This window comes from Sphaeramia orbicularis, chromosome 13 (assembly GCF_902148855.1).
Source record: "Sphaeramia orbicularis chromosome 13, fSphaOr1.1, whole genome shotgun sequence".
In the NCBI taxonomy this organism is placed as follows: domain Eukaryota; kingdom Metazoa; phylum Chordata; class Actinopteri; order Kurtiformes; family Apogonidae; genus Sphaeramia; species Sphaeramia orbicularis.
In genome coordinates, this window is record NC_043969.1 from 1,528,313 (window position 1) to 1,548,298 (window position 19,986).

The window sequence follows — 19,986 nt, forward strand, 5'->3', positions numbered from 1 at the left end:
GATGGTCCAACTAAACGCAAACCGGATGGAATGGCTGTCACTTCAGGATGCTGTGGTAGCCATGCTGATTCAGGTTGCCTTCAATCTTGAATAAATCCCCAACAGTGTCACCAGCAAAGCACCCCCACACCATCACACCTCCCCCTCCATGCTTCACGGTGGGAACCAGGCATGTAGCATCCATCCGTTCACCTTTTCTGCGTCGCACAAAGACATGGCGGTTGGATCCAAAGATCTCAAATTTGGACTCATCAGACCAAAGCACAGATTTCCACTGGTCTAATGTCCATTCCTTGGGTTTCTTGGCCCAAATAAATCTCTTGTGTTTGTTGCCTCTCCTGAGCAGTGGTTTCCTAGCAGCTGTTTGACCATGAAGGCCTGATTCACGCAGTCTCCTCTTAACAGTTGTTGTAGAGATGTGTCTGCTGCTAGAGCTCTGTGTGGTATTCATCTGGTCTCTAATCTGAGCTGCTGTTAATTTGCGATTTCTGAGGCTGGTGACTCAGATGAACTTATCTTCAGCATCAGAGGTGACTCTTGGTCTTCCTTTCCTGGGGCGGTCCTCATGTGAGCCAGTTTCGTTGGAGCGCTTGATGGTTTTTGCGACTGCACTTGGGGACACATTCAAAGTTTTTGAAATTTTCTAGACTGACTGACCTTCATTTCTTAAAGTAATGATGGCCACTCGTTTGTCTTTACTTAGCTGATTGGTTCTCGCCATAATATGCATTCTAACAGTTGTCCAATAGGGCTGTCAGCTGTGCATCAACCTGACTTCTGCACAACACAACTGATGGTCCCAACCCCATCAATAAGGCAAGAAATTCCACGAAGTAACCCTGATGAGGCACACCTGTGAAGTGGAAACCATTTCAGGTGACTACCTCTGGAAGCTCATCAAGAGAATGCCAAGAGTGTGCAAGGCAGTCATCAGAGCTAAGGGTGGATACTTTGAAGAAACTAGAATATAAGAGATGTTTTCAGTTATTTCACACTTTTTTGGTAAGTACATAATTCCACATGTGTTCATTCATAGTTTTGATGCCTTCAGTGAGAATCTACAATGAAAATAGTCATGAAAATAAAGAAAATGCGAAGAATGAGAAGGTGTGTCCAAACTTTTGGCCTGTACTGTACATATATATATATATATATATATATATATATATGGAAAGAAATACAAATAGTCCATTGTACACCCAGCTTACATAGTACTTGGTGTAAATACTTATACTCATTCTGTTTTATCATAAATGTTACAAATTCTGATGCAAGATTATTGAAATTGAGAGAACGAAGAAAAAGAAACTGGGGGCAAAGACAGTCATGGAAACATTTCCTATTTGTTAGCGACAGAAAGTGAACTGCCCTGTTTGTTAAATGCTTTATCTTGTGAAGGCCCTGACAGACAAACAGGCCGAGGGAAGAGCTTGGACGAGAAAGCAAGGGTACCCCGGAGTTAGCCAAAGCAATATCCTGAGTGTGACTTTATCTACCCTTCCATCTTTCTTTCACAGACCAGGCTTATTCCACATATTTGGTTATTTGGCCTCCTCTCCTTGACCCACTATGAATAAATACACATTATAAAGGTTTTTTTTCTTTTCCCTTTTCTCTTCTCTCTCTTTCTCGCTCTCTCATTTATTTATCTATTTTTTTTTCTTGCAACTACCCTCACCATTTCCCTTTTGCTTTTTCCTTCTTTCACACAGTCTTGACTAAACAAAGACATCAACATCTTCTTGTATCCAGGGAGTAATTTATGAGGTGCTGACAGTCTGAAGGGAGGCAACAGAAAGATAGCTTTGCCAGCAACAGGTCTTTCAGCACTTAGCACTGTGAAAGTTAGCTGACTTACGGAACACGCTCAGCTTCCTTCTGAGGAACTCTAATCAATGGGGGCTTTATTTTAATTTTATTTATTTTTTTCTGTACAGTGGCCACATCTGCTTGGTCGTGCCTTGATTGTTCCCCAAATAGTCTTGGCCTCACTTCAGTTCCTCTTTGGATGTGAATCACTTCCTAGTCTCGCTTTACAATAATGAATTTATTAAAGGAACTGGATAATGAGACTGAAAGATGGAACCATTTACTTCAATGACAATTGTTTTATGAATGCTTGAGAATTTTCCACTCCACTCCACCACAGCTAAAAGTTCTTTACACAAACCTTACTAAAGTAAAATTATCAAAATATTAACAACCGATTATACTAATACCATTTTGGAAAAAGAAACAGTTTGCGCTCATTTGAACTATTTTATGTACTGTTGGTAGTTTAATCTACAGCAAAGCAAAGCCTCATATTCTATATGATCATCATGTGTTTTGAGCATCACTTTCCTGTGAGAGCTGAGCTCAGAAAAACAGGCCTGTTTTCAACGTTGAGGCAATGCATTTTCCCGTCGATCCAAGAGGGTTTTTAAAGAGTTTATTTAGCTTAAGAAGGAGAATTCGCTCTGTCCATAAAGGAACACTTCATCCTTCAGTTCATCACATGCATTCAGAATCAACACAATTGGAGTTATGATGTGGATTTCCCAGGAGAGAGGGGGATGATAAACTGTAAAACATACTAAAGTTAAAGCTGCCAGATGCATGTTGTAGAGTAAGAAGCACAGTATTTGTACATGAGATTTAGTGGAAGTTTAAAGTTGCATAAAAATACTAAAGATCAAGTATGGCATCTCAAACATACCTGCAATGACAGTGCTTGAGTAAAACAACTTAGTTACAACTATAAAATCAATGATAAAGAAAATAATAATTGACCTTATGTGTGGTCCCAATTGAGTGTCAGTCGAGGTATCCCTTTAAAATCCCATTTTTTTAGGGAACATCCTGAAACGGGAAGCAGCACTGACCAAAGTTCCATCATATTTATTCTTCTAATATCATTCATTTATTTTTGCGCCCACCAGCGTTGCAGACTGCACAAAAGGGACCTGTTCATGTATTGTTAGACCTAGTTTACACAGGCCAGCCTACACAGGTATGGTAGCAGAAGTAGAGCTGAAAATATCAGTGGTTAAACTCACCTTGGGCCTTTGAGTCAGCCCAAGTGTTCACACACACACACACACACACACACACACACACACACACACACACACATTTATTACCTCCGCCAGGAGGTATTGTGATCACTGTGCTTTGCGTGTTTGTTTGTTTGTTTGTTTGTTTTTAGCAACTTTACGGGAAAACTCTTCCACCCATCTTTCCCAAATCTTCCCCACAGACAGGCCTGGGCCCTGGGACCAACCCATGAAATTTTGGGCCAAGTAGGCCAAAGTTCAAGGTCACAGCAAGGTCACAACATCTACAATTTTCCTATCTGTCATCACTGAGCAATTTTCCAAAATTCACAAAAAATTCAAAACGACTCCAATTTGATCCACCTGTAGCTTAGAACAATATCTTGTATCTGGCACAAAATTGTCCACATCCACTGTGGAATGTGGACTCTGTGGACATTTACATTGAACATTGAAAATCCCATTTACCACACATTTTTCATTGTAACTCAACAAATATTGATTGGAATTGAATCTAATTGGACAGACACATGACTGGTACCAAGATTCAACTGTTTCTGCTGTATGGAACAACCTGGAAACTGTTGAATTCAAACAGAAATAGTCGATCCACACATGCACACCGTTCTGGGTGCTTGGCGGAGGTTTGTGTTCTCTGAACACTTGTTTATTTATTTATTTAAATACATAGTAATATAACAATTTTCTTTTTTAAATCCTTGGATAAATTCATTGTTTCCACATAAACCAAAACACAGAACACTTGAATTAGGAATAGGTTAACTTTTTTTCTCTCTGGATAGAGGTGAAGTGAATTAGAAAAGTACACCATGCATATAATCTGTCTGCATGCATTTATTAGTCTTTTTTTTTCCCCAAACGTCTGAGTGTAGACAGAAGTATGCATGTGTGCTGCTTCCATACCAGTGTTCCAGTGTGGTTTTCAAAGGTCAAGGTTAAGTGCCCCTCTGGGAGTGTGCGACACCACCATAGGTCTTCAAACCCTTAGTCCACCTCATGCCTGATCTGCTGTGACTACTTTTTACTGTCCAGGTTGGTTATAAGGCCGGACAATAATAGCAGACCCTGCTACTGTTCTGTGATCATTTCCATATGGGGGAGCCTTGTTACAGCTGAAGAGCCTTTCTGGGTCCACTTCCTCTCAACCAGTCCTGACATGCTGAATAATCCAATAACTCCCAATAAATTCTTTGCTGTGGCAGGAAGGGAAGAGACAGCCAAAGAACGGCAGCTTGGACAGCGCACATAATGCTGAGTGCTATGTTGTTGGTTTTTTTGTTTGTTTTTTGTTTAACATGTACAAATTAAAATGTTTTCAAATCATTCACTTTTATTGGTCAGGGGTCTCAAACATGAGGCCTGGGGGCCAAATGCGGCCCGCCAAAGGTTCCAATCCGATCCCTGGAATGAATTTTCAGTCCTAAAATTCCACAGAGTTCCACTGAGGAACTCATTTTAGTTCAGGTTCCACATACAGACCAATATGATCTACAGTCAAATAATAGCATAATAACCTACAGAAAAGAATGACTCCATATTTTCTTCTCAGTCTGATTTAAAAAAAAAATAATATTACATAATGCCTATAAATAAAGACAACTTCAAAGTGCAAAAAATAACATTAAATTATGAAAATATTTACATTTACAAACTATCCTGTAACAATAAAACGTGAATAACCTGAACAAATACGAACAACCTGAAATGTATAAAAAAAATTCAGCGCAATTTTAACAATTTTTTGCCTGTTCCTCAGTGTTTAGTGTCTTTGTAGATCTGAGCTATAATGCACATGGAGAAATGATAGGTTTAGGCAGAATGCTGTTAAAATTTCAATTATTTTTCTTTCGAAATTTCAGTGTTTTCGGGTTATTCACATCTTTTTTGTTTAGATAGTTTTTAAAAGTAAGTATTTTCATAATTTACTTGGGGTTTTTTTTGCACTAAAACAAAGACAAAAATTTGGAGTTGTCATTATTTATAGGTTAGTATACTATTATTTTACTGGTCCGACCCACTGGAGATCAAATCAGGCTGAATGTGGAACTGAAAGAACATGAGTTTGAGAGCCCTGGTCTACGTCATTGAAAATTTCTATTTAAACTGAGGATATTAAGGAGTTATCCAAGTTCTTAAAATTTCTCAAGAAGTCTGAAATTCATTTTTCTTTTTTTTTGCATTAAAATATCTTATAAATGTTTTGGCAGGTTGTATAAATAGAGCCCAGTCAGATTTTATTAGGGCCTACCTGGCTTGTGTGTTTTAGGTCATGGTGCTGACGCTGCTTCTACACTTATTGGAAAAATATTAGGTAACCTTTCTTTTGGAAGTCCAATTTACACAGCAAAGATAGGGTAAACTGTAGTATGATGTTGGACAACTACAACTAGTAAGTTTAGAACAACTACAGCTGAAAGACTGACAAAAAAAAACAAACAAAAAAACAAACTTTTTAACACCTCAACTTGTCCATGTACTGTGATTTGTGACCATGTAAGTTTCCTAATGAATCAGATATAATTATGTACTTCTTAGGAAGATGTTACTCATAAGGATACAATTATAACAGTCCGAGGTTTATATATTTGTAGACTGCAGTTTTGAAGGTGTATGTACCATGACACAGGGAAGTGGTTACCAAGTAATAAATAATTAAAAAATAATTCCATAGTTTCTAAGTGAAATCTCATAACCTTCTTGTAATAAAGAGTTCAGATATATGAGAAACACTGACTGAAAACTCTTAATTTCGAAATAGTTCATAATTAAACAAATATTTTTTTGTATACAATATATAGATAATGTGTAAAATAACAAATTCGCAGTTTTTCAGTGTAAATTATCTGTCTTAGATGTTTGCGTATAGAAATTACCAATCAGTACGCTTCGATTTATCACATTAATTGGAAAAATACTTGTTTATTATTATTATTATTAATAATAATAATAATAATAATAATTATTATTATTATTATTATTATTATTATTATTATTATTATTATTATTATTAATAATAATAATAATAATATTAATAATAATAATATTAATAATAATAATAATAATAAAATGCATTTATAAAGCTTTTCATTCAAATGAATCCCAAAGGCCTGCTGAGAAAAAGAACGTCCTGAATAAATACATTAAAAAAAAAACAAAAACAAACATATCACACAACTTTTAAAAGGATTAACAAATGTATCTCCAACATTAAAATACTGTTGTAAAAGGTTCACATCATTTTTCTAATAGGCTTCATGATTTGAATTTGAGCACTTTTCAGACCCTAGACATTTTCACAGATGTTGTTGTGTGTTACTTCCGTCCTTTTTTTTCTTTATTCATTTTTTTCCTGAAGCAAAGCCAAGCCACCCCCTCAGATCTCACCAAGCAAGTCCAGTGGAGGGGAGTTCTGTGTGGCCGCCCTGTTCGCCTCCTCTCGATCCTGGTTCCTCACCAACCCTAACATCAAAAGAGAGAAAGGTTAGATCATGGTCACTGCTCCTCATGCTAAAAAAAAAGTATTTTGGTAAAATGATGGTGGCCAAATGTTTTTTATTTATTTAATTTTTACTGCCTTCTTTCATAATTGCAGACCAATCTAGACAGTCAGTTGTGGACTCGCTGTACATCATCAGTTGCTATGGTAACTTGGTTGAACATGTCCTGGAGCCTCGGCCAATAAGCAGTGCTCAGAAAATTAGTGATGACACACCTTTGGAACTTAGCACATGTCCAAGAGCCTGCTGGACTCTAGCCAGGTAATTTTACATTTACAATGCCCAGAGCCATGTCATGTGTTCAGCTGGTGATTCACTGATTTATTTTTTATTTATTTATTTTATTATTATTTTTTAAATAATTTATTTTGTTTTTTGCCACAGGACTCCACAATGGAATGAGTTACAGCCACCCTTCAACTCCAATCACCCCTTGGTGCTGTCCTCAGACCTGGTGCAGTATTATCAGCACCTTCTGGCTGGTAAGTGCTCTGCAGATCCTCCTGTTTTTTGTGGATAGCTCTGCACAAACTAACACATTTAGCTAAGCTACGTGTGCTAGATACATTTCAAAGTAGCAAAGCATTTGCCAAATTCTAAGGAAAAATATCAAGTCTCAGGTCACTGGGACTACTAAGACCCTGAGCCACACTCAGTCTATTTTTATTTATAAATGAAGGCTAAAGTGAAATACAGACTTTAACTTCCACCTCAAAACAAAACTCTGTTTATTATATATTTGACTTTTCATAGACTGTACCAAATTTTGTTGTCTGTTTTTTATTACCCTTAAAACACCACATATTTCTGTATCAGTCGCTATATCAATCCCTCTATTTATCATAAACACTGTTTTTTTTTTGGGTTAGTAGTGTTACACCCAGTTATTTTTAGATCAGCAACAATTCTCGATCCCTATGGTCATTTTCTCCTTCACATCTTACTTTTTTGAATGCTGAATGAAATAGGCTGCACGATTAATTGATTTTAAATTGAAATCAGATTTTTTAAAGTAGGACGATTTTTAAAAACGGAAATCGTGAAATCGATTTCATCTTTCTCGTGCCTCCGGGCTGCGCACCTGCGGGCTACCGTAGGCTCCTCCCCCAGGCTACCGTAGGCTCCTCCTCCAGGCTACCGTAGGCTCCTCCTCCTATCTGTGAGAGCAGTCTTTCACAGAAGTCCGTGTAATGACCACGGACGTTAAATGTGTTAATGAGCCCGCAGTACTTATAGCAATATAAGCTGTAGCTTCACGCACGGATCCCGCAATTGAAATAGAACCGCATGGGGATCACTCATCTTCCGTTGTCCTGGATCCATACCATACTGTCTTCTTCCAATCCGGGTCCGGGTCGCGGGTCATCAGCCCTGTGCCCACACACATCCACCAGCTCCGGGGATAGAATCTCTCCAGCTCGTCCTGGGTCGGCCTGTTCCACGCACGGATCCCCCAGTTTAAATAGAACCACATGGCGATCACTCATATTAATGTGGTCCACGCACACACGGCTGATGCCTGTCACTGACTTAGACTGGTATCACTGCTGTGGGCCCAGATATCCCAAAAAGAAAAAAACCAAACATTATTATTATTTTTTTTTATATAATTAATTTAGTTCTCTTACTTGCTAAATTTTTCATTCACAAATATAAGTTCTGTAACACGAAACCAAATATTATTTAGTTATTTTTTGAAAGATGTTGAACTTTATTTAAAGCTGTTCAAAAAATCTGGAAACAAAAAGGCTATAAAAAAACCATCAGTATTTGCTCTGATTTGGACATTGTATTGTAGTGTATTCCCCCTGGCAAACTTATGTTATTTTCTTGTTGTATACATTGTTTGTATACTGCATTCAATAAAGATTTATTGAAGAAAAAAAAAAAAAAACTTCTGTAGGTTCATCACGTGATACCATCACAGATATGAGGTCAGAGCAGTGCCTTGCTTTGTGGGCTGCTCACTAAAACGACATGCTGACTTCTGTTGTCTTTTCTAGTTTTACCCAAAAATCAAAATCGAAAATCAAGTTTTTAGAGGAAAAAATCTGGATTTTATTTTTTACCAAAATTGTGCAGCCCTAGAATGAAGGAATACTATAACTAAAAATGTCAACTCCCTGTTCACTGCACATTTGTTTCCACAGTCATTCAGTGTAAGTATTGGCTGTAATACTTTTGCCGTAGTCACTTTGATTCAGATCTAACTTTCTCTCTGGCTCCGTCCATATTTCATTTCAAACCTGTGTATAACTGTGTGTAAAGAGATCCTCTAAATTTTGTAAATAGGTCTCAGATTATAATCTCTTCCGTTTAAATGTCCTGTTTATCACTGTGCTTTGGCTTTTGTTTTTATTCCTATCCTTTCTATGTTGCGTATGTGGAGTAGATGCCAAAACATATCTTCATGTGCTTCCATAAAGAGATTCTGATTCTGATTATGCTGGAAAACATATTGAGCTCAAGGCCTCATTTGCAATCTAGCCCAGTAAATTACAATCATAATAAAATAAACAATGATGCGAAAAATGACAAAAGGTAATTTAGTTAAAAAAAAAAAAGGGGGGGGGGGGTGTAAGGCAGTCTCCATACACCCTTTATTGGTTGCATTGTTGCTTTTCATATAGAATAGCTGTATAATGCATGTATGCATCATAAAATATAGGTGCTTGTATGTTTTGGTTGCACAGGCACACACAAGCATGTATGCTTTCTGTTATATACTGTATGCATCATTAGTCAAGGGGGTGAACCCTATTCCCTGCTGATTTCCCATGTTGACTCTGTTGAAAGCCAGTCCTTGGCCTCTTATTGGTGCCACATGCTGAGGGGAGACCTTTCCGCCAAGCAGCCATAACATTTCCTTTCTCATATACTTAAGAGAGTGATATTCCTCCTATCTCTAACATTTAATATCCTCTGAGCTTTCCCAGAATTACTTCCAGTTTTCTCTGCTTAGTGATGCACCTTGAGTCCATCCTTTGCCGGCAACACCACAACTACTACTTTAGTCCACGCCTGCTTCAGGACATGCCAGCACTGAGACCAATTAGCTGACACCCTAAACTCCCTCTAATTTAATAACAAGTACAGAGCACTTTAGGTTGCCATCTGAAAGGCCAATTCACAAACTTACAGAGTGCACACGGATGGCCACACACGGAATCAATCCACCCCCTGGAATAGGCCAACGTTTTGAGCTCACTCCATAATTATAAACACACAAAATCTGTAATTAGCTCTTGCAGATGCTTCGGGGCAAGTGGAGCTGTGTTTACTCTAATCTCGCTGCTCGTCTCTGACTTCTGCAGTGCTCCAGGTCTAACTGGTAGGATATTTCCTCAAATTAGTGCTAATGGTCTCTCCTAGTGTCAGAGCAATGAGGATGCGTTGGAGTGACGGGCACAGGCGTCAGCTTATTCCACCATTCTCTCTGCCAGCATGGGCAGCAGATCCGGCTGCATAATGAGACAGATTCATTGCATTAACATTTACATCCAATTAGCAATAGCTAGATAACACTGCACCGCTGTGTCTCTTTATTCCCTAAATCAGCCAAGTGTGAAACGATGTGAGGTCAAGACGCTATAAACATAATTGTTCAGCCCTCTACCCACTTCTTGTGCTCCTGCCATTTTCCCCGCGGGTCGGAGCGTCCCACGAATGCACCACCACCGCCGACAGAGTAGCTCTTGGAGTGCCACCTTCCATTTCTGCGCTGCGACCGAGCACACACACTCAACATCCTGTTTCTCAGCATGCGTCCCCTTTGCCAGCCCCTCTCCTCCGCTGTTTCCTCCAGGGCTTGGCAATGCCACGGAGAAGTGATCCAGGAGAAAGAGTCGATTTGACCTTAGGATGAATTACAGCACAGCCATACGCCTCTTGTCCAGCCGCCTCTCGCTGAGCATAAAGTTCAGGTCATTGTGGAGGAAAAAGAAAAGACACACAAATATTTACAGTTCAGTTGCCCTATCTAGATGTAATTTGCATCGCCAACACAGAGAACAAGCAGTAAGAGAGCAAATGAGATGAGTCAAAGGGAAGATTTTTGCTATCTGAAAGAAACAGAAGTACTGAAAAGTGACTGAGGATGTGACATCTCTATAAATAAGCCCTTCTGGCTAATTGTATAACAAACAGAGTAAGTCTGACAGCAAGGTGGTGCAAGGCGAAGTGCTTGATTGACAGGTTATGGTCTCCGGTCTCGTGGCTCTATATTGGATGACCCAGGGTGATTAAAAATGCAGTATGCAGGGAAAGGAATAGGAAGGGGGAGAGGAAGGGCCAGGGTCAGGCCAGACCGGAGCCTCCAGGACGGGATGATAAAAGGCAGCGGTGGCGCCACTTCATGGTCACTATCTCCACCTGTCCATCTGTAGCAGCTATTGGCAGCACTCAGCCCTGCAGAGGACGGCAACATGCAGCACTGCCTTGGAGAGATAAGGGAAAAAGAGACACACATTATACAGTACACTCACAAACAGGAGATGAGGAGTTATTAGAGGACTGACATTTTCACTTATTTTCTATTTTGTCTTTCAGTTTAGCTTTTGATTTTACTGTAGTTTTATGGAATTGACTAGGTTCAGTTCAGTTCATTTAGTTTTTATGATTTTTTTTTTTTGTATATAAGGAAGCCCTTCTTTTATGCTATAGTGGCTGGAAAAAAAAAAGTTTGACATCAGATATGATAATTATACATTTTACAATCATCCATTAACAGTGAGGTAATTTACCTGCCAGGATTTTTTGTGTTTGTTGAATTGTTTTCATTTAGTCTTCATTATTTACTTTTTTTTGTTACTTATTTATATTCCCATTTAATCTGAAACTATAATAACCGTGGCTCGAGTTTTGGCTCGATAAAAACAGGCCTGAATTTTTGGTGTTAAGGGATAACTAATGTCAGCAGATTCACAGATTTGTCTGTGCCTCCAAAAATGTGTAGCCTGTGAATGGGCCCTTTTTTCTAATAGTCAGAAGTGTTAGCAGTGTGTATTAACAGAATGACTGCTCTAATCCTTGTAATAACAGGGGTTTCCTTTGATGAATGGGTGGTTTTCACGTCCTCATTAGCTACATTCAGATGTTTTCCCCACAGTGAGTCTTGTTATTTTTCTTCTACATAAGATATTTTTTTCAAGGTGATATTTATCTAGCTGTCCGCAGTATGTCCGACACCTCTTCCCTTTGCTGCAAAGTTGCTCTGAAGCAAACAAACCGCTGAATAATTTACCACCTGGATTTTTGGCAGGTTCCTTTTAGCCGGGCGATGATGGCAGCAACGGAGGCTCTGCGTTTTGGCTGAGGTCCTCCCCTCTCTACCTGTCATATAATGTGCTAATTGTGGAGACTGACTGACTGGCTGGCTCGGCTACTCCCTCGGGACTTTGAGGCCATGACAGGCCAGCCACAGTTGCCTCGTCAATAGATCTAATTGCTCTGAGAGAGAGGCCAGAGTGAAGGCTTTGGAACATCAGGCGTTTGGTAAAGAGAAACCGTGGCGCCATGACTGGGTCAGTAATCAAAGAGAGGCAGAGAAAGGATGGGGTAAGTGTAGCTCTGGCTGAATGAAGGAACTGTCAGTCAAATAAGCCTTGAATGATATATAATGACTAAGCTATCCCAGTCTGTCAGTATGCCAGCACCTATCTGCCAGAGTACTACTCAAAAGGGGAAAGCGAGAAGAGAGGAAAGTGAGAAGAGGGACAGGTGGAGCAGTCAGGAGGGATCCCAGCAAGTGAAAGGTCTGGCAGCAAAGCATGGCACGTCAATGTGGAGAGAGGAAAAAATAAAAGAACAACCAAAATGAATATTTAAAAAAAATACAAATCAAAGAGATAAAGCCGAGCGGAGCGAACGGCCCCAGACAAGACGGCTATCCTCTGTCCAGCGCTCTGCCAGCTCTCCACATATATCACATTGTTTTCCCCTTATCTATCCCTGGAGATCGGCCTGTCCGGCCCCTGGCCCCGGGCCCTGGGAGGTCAGGCTACATCAATACCTAGGCGGCCTTTGTTCTTGTTCTGACTCCCTGCTTCACTGCTCTGGCTAACTGGCCACTGGCTACCAGCCTTCAGCATGGCATAAACACCACTCTCTCCACAGTCAATAAAGACTGTGACACAGATGACTCTGTTCCGCAGCACTGTACAAGGGAGCGTTTCTCTGCATAGTCTGTATGCAAGCACATATGTACCAGGGTGTTCATTAAACGAACCACCCCCAAAAGTGATCGGATTCTATTCATTCTGCTTTGCAACACGGCATTCATTATTTTATGTTGGCTGGAAATCATACTTTATGAATTAAAATGCAGTCTTATCTGTCAGCCATTGCAAGCAAACACTTACAGTACGAGGTCTACTGTTTGACAGTTTTAATTGTATTTCCCTGGCATGCTGGTTAGACGATGGCTTTATAATGTCACAGCCGCTTCATTTTACTTTTTTATGATTGTGGAAACTTTTATATGTACATACGATGCTTAGACTGTTTAAAAAAGCACAAACTTATGTTTTCTACTACATTGTATATATGCTAATTAGTTATTGATTTTTGCATAAAAATAATCATGTGCTTATGATTTTATAAAATATTATACTACTATACTACCTGTTGGTATACAAATTATCTAAAATTATGTCCACATTGATGAAGTATAACAATAAAATGCATTATGTATTAGTTAGTGATAAAATCATTATACTATCCACGATAAGACTTTTTGCTCATAATACTTGATTAATGAAAACTTATAGTGGGGTATTTTTACACTGTGGCGTTTCCATTTGTACTTAAATACATGTTTTTTTTATACATGTTTTTTTAGTATGTATTTCACCTCTGGTAGTTAATGTGGTAACATATAAATCCACCTTGGGTTTTGTTTATTGGTAGTGGAACAGATAGGCAGACATAATGATGATAGTTTGGACCCCTTCAGGAAAAGAAAAAAAAAAATTAAACATGTTTATGTACAATTTTAAACTTAATTAGAAACATGATGCAAATGCAAATTAAACCCAGTGCCTTAAATGTGATCAGTGTCAGTGCATCGGTCAGTTTTATCGTTTTATACATTTTATATGTAATGATGTCATGCTGTCAGATCAAATTTAGGTGGAATTTCCCCTTGTGGGACAAATAAAGGCATGTCTTATCTTATATTATGGTGACTATTTAATTTTTATTTTAAGTGTAATTAATGTGTAATTTTGTGTTTTTGTATTTTTTGGGGGGTTAAAATGTAAAATATATTGAATACATTGGGAGAAAATATCATTCAGGACCTTAATAACATTGAAGCATTATTATTATTATTATTATTATTATTATTATTATTATTATTATGTTTCAATGAAACATAATAACACTTTGTACTAAAGCCATACATACAGACCCCTGCTTAAGTGTTGTTCAATAAGTTAGCACTTAAAAAAATGTGCTGTATGTGAAATTGCTTTGATGTTTTGTCTCTTAAGAGGCTGTAATGAGTGTTGTAAAAGCACAGGTCCATCCGAATGGCTGCCTTGGCAGACACAGAGACAATAGATTTATAGCTGTAACGGCGAGGGTCAGTCTGGCTCCTGACGTGTGCGATAACACACTCGCACACACCAACACAGAGGGCTATCTCACAGAATGACCCATGGGGATGACCACTCGCTCTCTATAACAGAGCCTGGCCGCGACTCTGGCCATTGAAAGGCCCCCTCCTCCCCCTCCCCCCCTCCCCCCCTCCCTCCTCCCTCCTCCCTCCTCCCTCAGTTTCGAAACTTGATCCAGCCAGTCCACCAACTGCTTCAGAACATCAATAATTAATTAAGGAACAGCTATTGGCCCCAAGGGTCAGAGAGCAGGAGGAGATAGAGAAAGAAAGAGAGATGGCGAGAGAGTGAAGCAGAGGGAGTGAGGGATGGGGTAGGAAAAAGGGGAGCTGTGATTTTTGTTTAATAAATAACACAACACGGGCTTTGTTTGTCTCTGCTCCAATTTAACAGGACATGAGAAAGCTCCTGTGTGTGTCTCTCTCTCTCTCTCTCTCTCTCTCTCTCACTGTAGCTCACTTTACCTCTCAATAGTATCCGTGACTTCTCAAAAGGTCACCCAACTTACAGCTCCAACATATTATCTGGCTCGTGTCAGGTGGTACAGCAGAGCAGATCATTTCAGTTGTATCTGTGAGATTTCTGCCTCCTGATTCAATAATCGTAGTGGAACAGGAGCGTCTCTTCCCAGAAATGTTTCCCCTTTCATTTCCTCAGATCCAGCTCAGTAACTACATTCCTCTAAAGAAGTCATCTCCGTCTGTTCAGAGTGATCATTTGTATAGAGGTAATTAAGACATCAGTTTGAGACTTTGGTCATTGTAAGTGGAATTTATTGAGTGTTAAAAACAAAACAAAACAAAACAAAAAGTAGCAGCTTCTATCATTTGTGGAAAATATTATATTAAGCACTAAATGTAAAGTATTATGATTTGGCGCTATATAAATCAATTTTGATTGATTGATTGAATATTGTTCTTAACAAATGTGTACACACAGACTGGTCAATATTTTAAGGAAAATGTTATGTGCAGTAAAGTAGTTTCTTGTACAATAGTTTTGCATCAGGCTTTGAGAGTATTGATTTGTATTGTTTCACTAGATCACAGGTGTCAAACATGCGGCCAAGGGACCAAATCCGGCCCGCCAAAGGGTCCAATCCAGCCCCTTGGATGAATTTGTGAAATGCAAAAATTACACTAAGATATTTATTTATTTATTTATTTATTTATTTATTTATTTATTTGTTTGTTTGTTTGTTTGTTTGTTTGTTTGTTTGTTTGTTTATTTGCTTCAATTCATTTATTTATTTGGGGGGGAATGTGTTGCTTATTGTTTGCTTTATGTTGACTATATTGTTAATTATTGTGCAATATAAAGTTCAATAAATATTGTTGTTTAAAACAGAAAAAAATAAAGATATTAACAATCCTTTTAGTTCAGGTTCCACATTCAGACTAATTCAATCTCAAGTGGGCAGGATTCAGTCAAATACTATCATAATAACAGATGAATGATGACAAATCCAAATTTTTCTGTTTGTAAATGTAAATATTTTCATGTATTTACACTAAAAAAATGTGAATAACCTGAACAAATATGACCAACCTGAAATATCTTAAGAGAAGTAAGTACAATTTTAACAATATTCTGCCTGTTATGAAATGTTTTGTGTGTTTGTAGATCCACTGTGATCTGTAAGTTATAATGAACATGTGTAAATGATAAACTGAGGCAGAATACTGTTAAAATTAGACTGATTTTTTCAGTTTGTTCATGTTATTCTATTCACATCTTTTTGAAATTTCATAATGTAAATGTACTTTTTTGCTCTAAAACATAGAGGAAAGTTTGGAGTTGACATTATTTATATATTATTGTTATTATTTTACTGGTTCGGCCCACTGCAGATCAAATTTAGCTGAATGTGGCCCCTGAACTAAACTGAGTTTGACACCCCTGCGGAGCCCTCCCATCGTCCTCTCAGATGGTTTTGGATGTCCCCAGGTCCCAATATAAACAGTGGGGTGATCGTTCATTTGCTGTTGCTGCTCCAGAACTGTGGAACTCGTTGCCTCCTGACTTGTGAGTCCTCACTGACCTGTCCCCTGTTCAAGTGCAGGTTAAAGACTCACCTGTTGAGACTGGCTGTAAACCCTGAGCACTGAGACACTATTAAGTTTGAATCTGGAGTCTTTTTTATCACTGTGTATTGTGTCTTATTGTTTTATTCAGATTTATGGTACTTAATCAACATGTTTTTTTTTTTAATCTTATAATTTAATCATGCTTTTAGATGTAAAGCACTTTGGGCTTTGTTATGTTGTTGTAAAATGCTATAGAAATGAACTTTGATTTTTTGATTTTTGCACTAGATTACATTGTTTAAATGAATGATTCTGATGGGAGTGGTCTGTTCCATGACGAAGGCGTGTCCTTCCACAGGATATGAGCCCCTTTCTGAGACTAATTTGAGCCTACCATCGCTGATAAACAAAACAGGAAGAACTAGACCTCCGCCAAGGCAGATCTGCCCCCCCCCCATCACCACCAAAATTTAATCATTTGTTCCTTGTGCCAGTATCAACATTTCCTGAAAATTTCCTGAAAATCCATCTGTAACTTTTCAACTTACTTTGGACACGGACAAACAAACAAACCAACGCTGGCAGAAACATAACTTCCTTGGCGGATGTAAACACAAATGGCAGAAGAGTGAAATGAGCTACATTTACAACAAACGCACACTCTGCTAATCAGTGTCAAGACACAGCACATAGATGGTGAATGCAGGACACAGGTGTATCATACAGAACTGTTGTACCTGCTCACAAAATTACAGATTTAACCCTCTGGTATCCCATCCACCAAGGCCCTTACTAAGCACCAACTGTGCCTTTTTCACACACTTGTGGAATAATGTCAAAAAAATTTCATACAGTTTGTTTTTAATTATTTTACACTTTTTTCTATTTCATCAACTTGAGCCGTAAATAAAAATACGAAATACTCAATAACTGTCACATTTTTTAACCCTTTAAATGCTGTGTTTGTAATGTAAACAAACCATTTTTTTGGATGCAAAAAACACAAAAAAATTAATTTTTTTCAATGTACTACATAAAAAGTGGATCACATATTATTTGATTTTTTTTTTTTTCATCCTGGCATATGTCAATGATTAACTCCAACATTGGTTAATTTGCATCATTATTTTTGGCGGCAGGTCAAATGTACAATAATACTAGCATCTGTCACCAAGTGTGTGTAAAATGCACACCTATAAATCAAACTATTAAATATTATATATTGATTTATTTTTCCGCTCTAATTTTCTTTTATTTTTGTAAATCAAGGTCAGCCCTAATCATACAGATCAAATAATCATTCATTTTAGATATTTTTTTAACCCTTTATACAATCTCTTTTTATCATGATGTTACGACATTTTTTGATTGAAAAAACACAAAATCTGATTTTTTTTCAAAATACTACATAAAAATTGGATCACATATTATTTGATTTTTGCAGCCTGGCATATGTCAATGATTAACAGCAACATTAACAACGTTAATTAATTAATTTAGGCCCTCATCTCTCAAATGAAGCCCAGATATCAGTAAAAGCAGGATTTATGCCTTAATGGCTTTTGGATCAAAAACAGTGGTTCTAATGGAAGAAATAGTGCGTTTTAGGCACACTTGGCAGACAGATGCTAGTCTTGTAATTTTCTTTTGTTTACAATGTGCAAATTTTAGTTGGTGGCCAGAATTTTAAAGATCATGCAAAAATGAACAACTTTTGAATTCTAACCTTATTTAAATTGTGAAAAATAATATAAAGTTTTTTAACATGAAGAGCAAAGTGTGCCTAAAAAGCACACCTGGATACCAGAGGGTTAATCAAAACTGAATGGTCCAAACTGTGTACTTTATATAAAATATGATCATTGGTTTAAACTTTCAGGTGTGAAAATGCCCTGAGTCCGTCTCCTCTCTCTCTCTCTCTCTCTCTCTCTCTCTCTCTCTCTCTCTCTCTCTCTCTCTCTCTCTCTCTCTCTCTTTCTCCCTCTTTTTTGTGCCTCTGAAACATGCACATTTTAAAATTAATTTAACAAGACAATCTGCATGTCCTTTAAAAACCTGTTTTCTCATTTGGCCTGTTCTAAAAGATTTGAAACCGATTACCGATGCAGTGTGGCCGTCTGTTTACTACTGCTCATCAGCCCGCTCTTTGAAAATATAATCTTGACTTTAGAAGCAGGTGTAAGGACCATGCAGCCTTCACAGTTCAGAAGGATGAGTTCATGTTGAGATGGAGGGGGTTGTGTCAAACACCGAAATAGCCCTATAAGACATGTACGAACACCTGGCACATGTGTAAGTGTGCGCAGACACTGACAGGAGCGCCTCCTGTGCTCCAGATGTGAACTTGACAAGTTTATTAGCCATCGCTGTGTTAAACAAACCCCATCCCTGAGGTGGGAGACGGAGAGAGGGACGTTTCTACACATTAAGCCTCATTCTCCACGCCTGCTTATTCAAGCCTGCAAGAGCCCCATCTGTCTCTGGATCTCTGTCACACACACACACACACACACACACACACACACAGTTTCTCTCACACTTTACTGTACACTTCCTTTTTCACACGCACTGGCACACACCCATATGCCCATCTGAGTGAAATATAAGCACAGGAATTTTCCACGTTCTTATATTCTCACTCACTTTGATCTTAGAGAAGCACTCTCACCCCACAACTGAGTTTTCATCCATCAAATATAAGCCTGTTGTATTAGATCATATAAATACTGTCACTGTCCTCAGCCCACATGATTTGATATTGGCTGTCACATCCCGTATTAGTCCAAGCCTAATTGAGACCAGCACACTTTTCTAAACTAGTTGTCAGTTATAGTTATCCTTCGCAGGGCTGAGATGTGTAAATTGTTAATAGTTAATATGTGATTCAGTGCTCTGCTCATACCTCTCCATCCATTTTAAGTTGCTGATGCCACTCCAGTTATCCGCGCTAATGTCAAATCTCACAGCATGTGATACTTTTTGCACTTTGCCAAAATATTATGTCTGTAACATGTTGACTAGTGGAGGCGCTTTTTGGCATTCAGATTTTTTTTTTCTTTTTTTTTTTTTTTTTTTTTTACTTTTTCAGCTTTGACATGACATTGTAAACATCAGAGACAACTAGGACTGCATGATCTGATATAAATTATGGGCAGTATTTTGATTCGCCATTTTAATTTGAGTCTGTTTTCCTGTCTATCAAGGAAAGTGCACATTTTTCACATTCTGAAATGCACTTTTTTTTGAGTCAAATATACAAAATCAAACTACCATTAAAAAAACAAACACAGAAATGTATTGACTCTCATTTTGCAGATGATATCATGTTTTTCACAACATTACTTATAAGATTATGCCAGTGTTTTTCAACCTTGGGGTTGGGACCTCATGTGGGGTCGCCTGGAATTCAAATGGGGCTGCCTGAAATTTGTATTGATAAAAATAAAAAAAAAAAACAAAACATTCTAATAAAAAATATATGGTGAGTTGAGAGAGACAATGATAATACATAAAATACATGATGAACTTTGAAGTTGAAACTGCAGCACTGTGGTTCTGTTTCTGTGTCAAATGTTCACTGTGGTCAGTTTCAGATGCTGCAGCTCTTTCATAATTCATAGTTTCAGTTCTTGTTTGTTCAGTATTAATTGTCCTCCTTGTAAATCACAGCTGGACTGACTGGACAGATCTTGACCAAGGAAAGTAAAATTCTCCCTTTGTGCAGTAATCTACACCTGGATTTACTGCCTCCGTCCATAATAATATACATTATATAGACTAAATGTCGTCT

General features: G+C 38.1%; 1 protein-coding gene across 5 annotated transcripts in view; it reads left to right on the plus strand.

The window, feature by feature from the left end:
• Nucleotides 1–19,986, plus strand: part of bcas3 (BCAS3 microtubule associated cell migration factor) — a 521,508-nt gene that overhangs the window by 185,730 nt on the left and 315,792 nt on the right. For all 5 annotated transcript variants that reach the window (XM_030152118.1, XM_030152121.1, XM_030152122.1 and 2 more), the window contains 3 exons: nucleotides 6,412–6,536; nucleotides 6,649–6,814; nucleotides 6,938–7,035. In XM_030152118.1, the coding sequence (XP_030007978.1) occupies nucleotides 6,412–6,536; nucleotides 6,649–6,814; nucleotides 6,938–7,035 (389 nt within the window). The remainder of the gene's footprint in view (nucleotides 1–6,411; nucleotides 6,537–6,648; nucleotides 6,815–6,937; nucleotides 7,036–19,986) is intronic.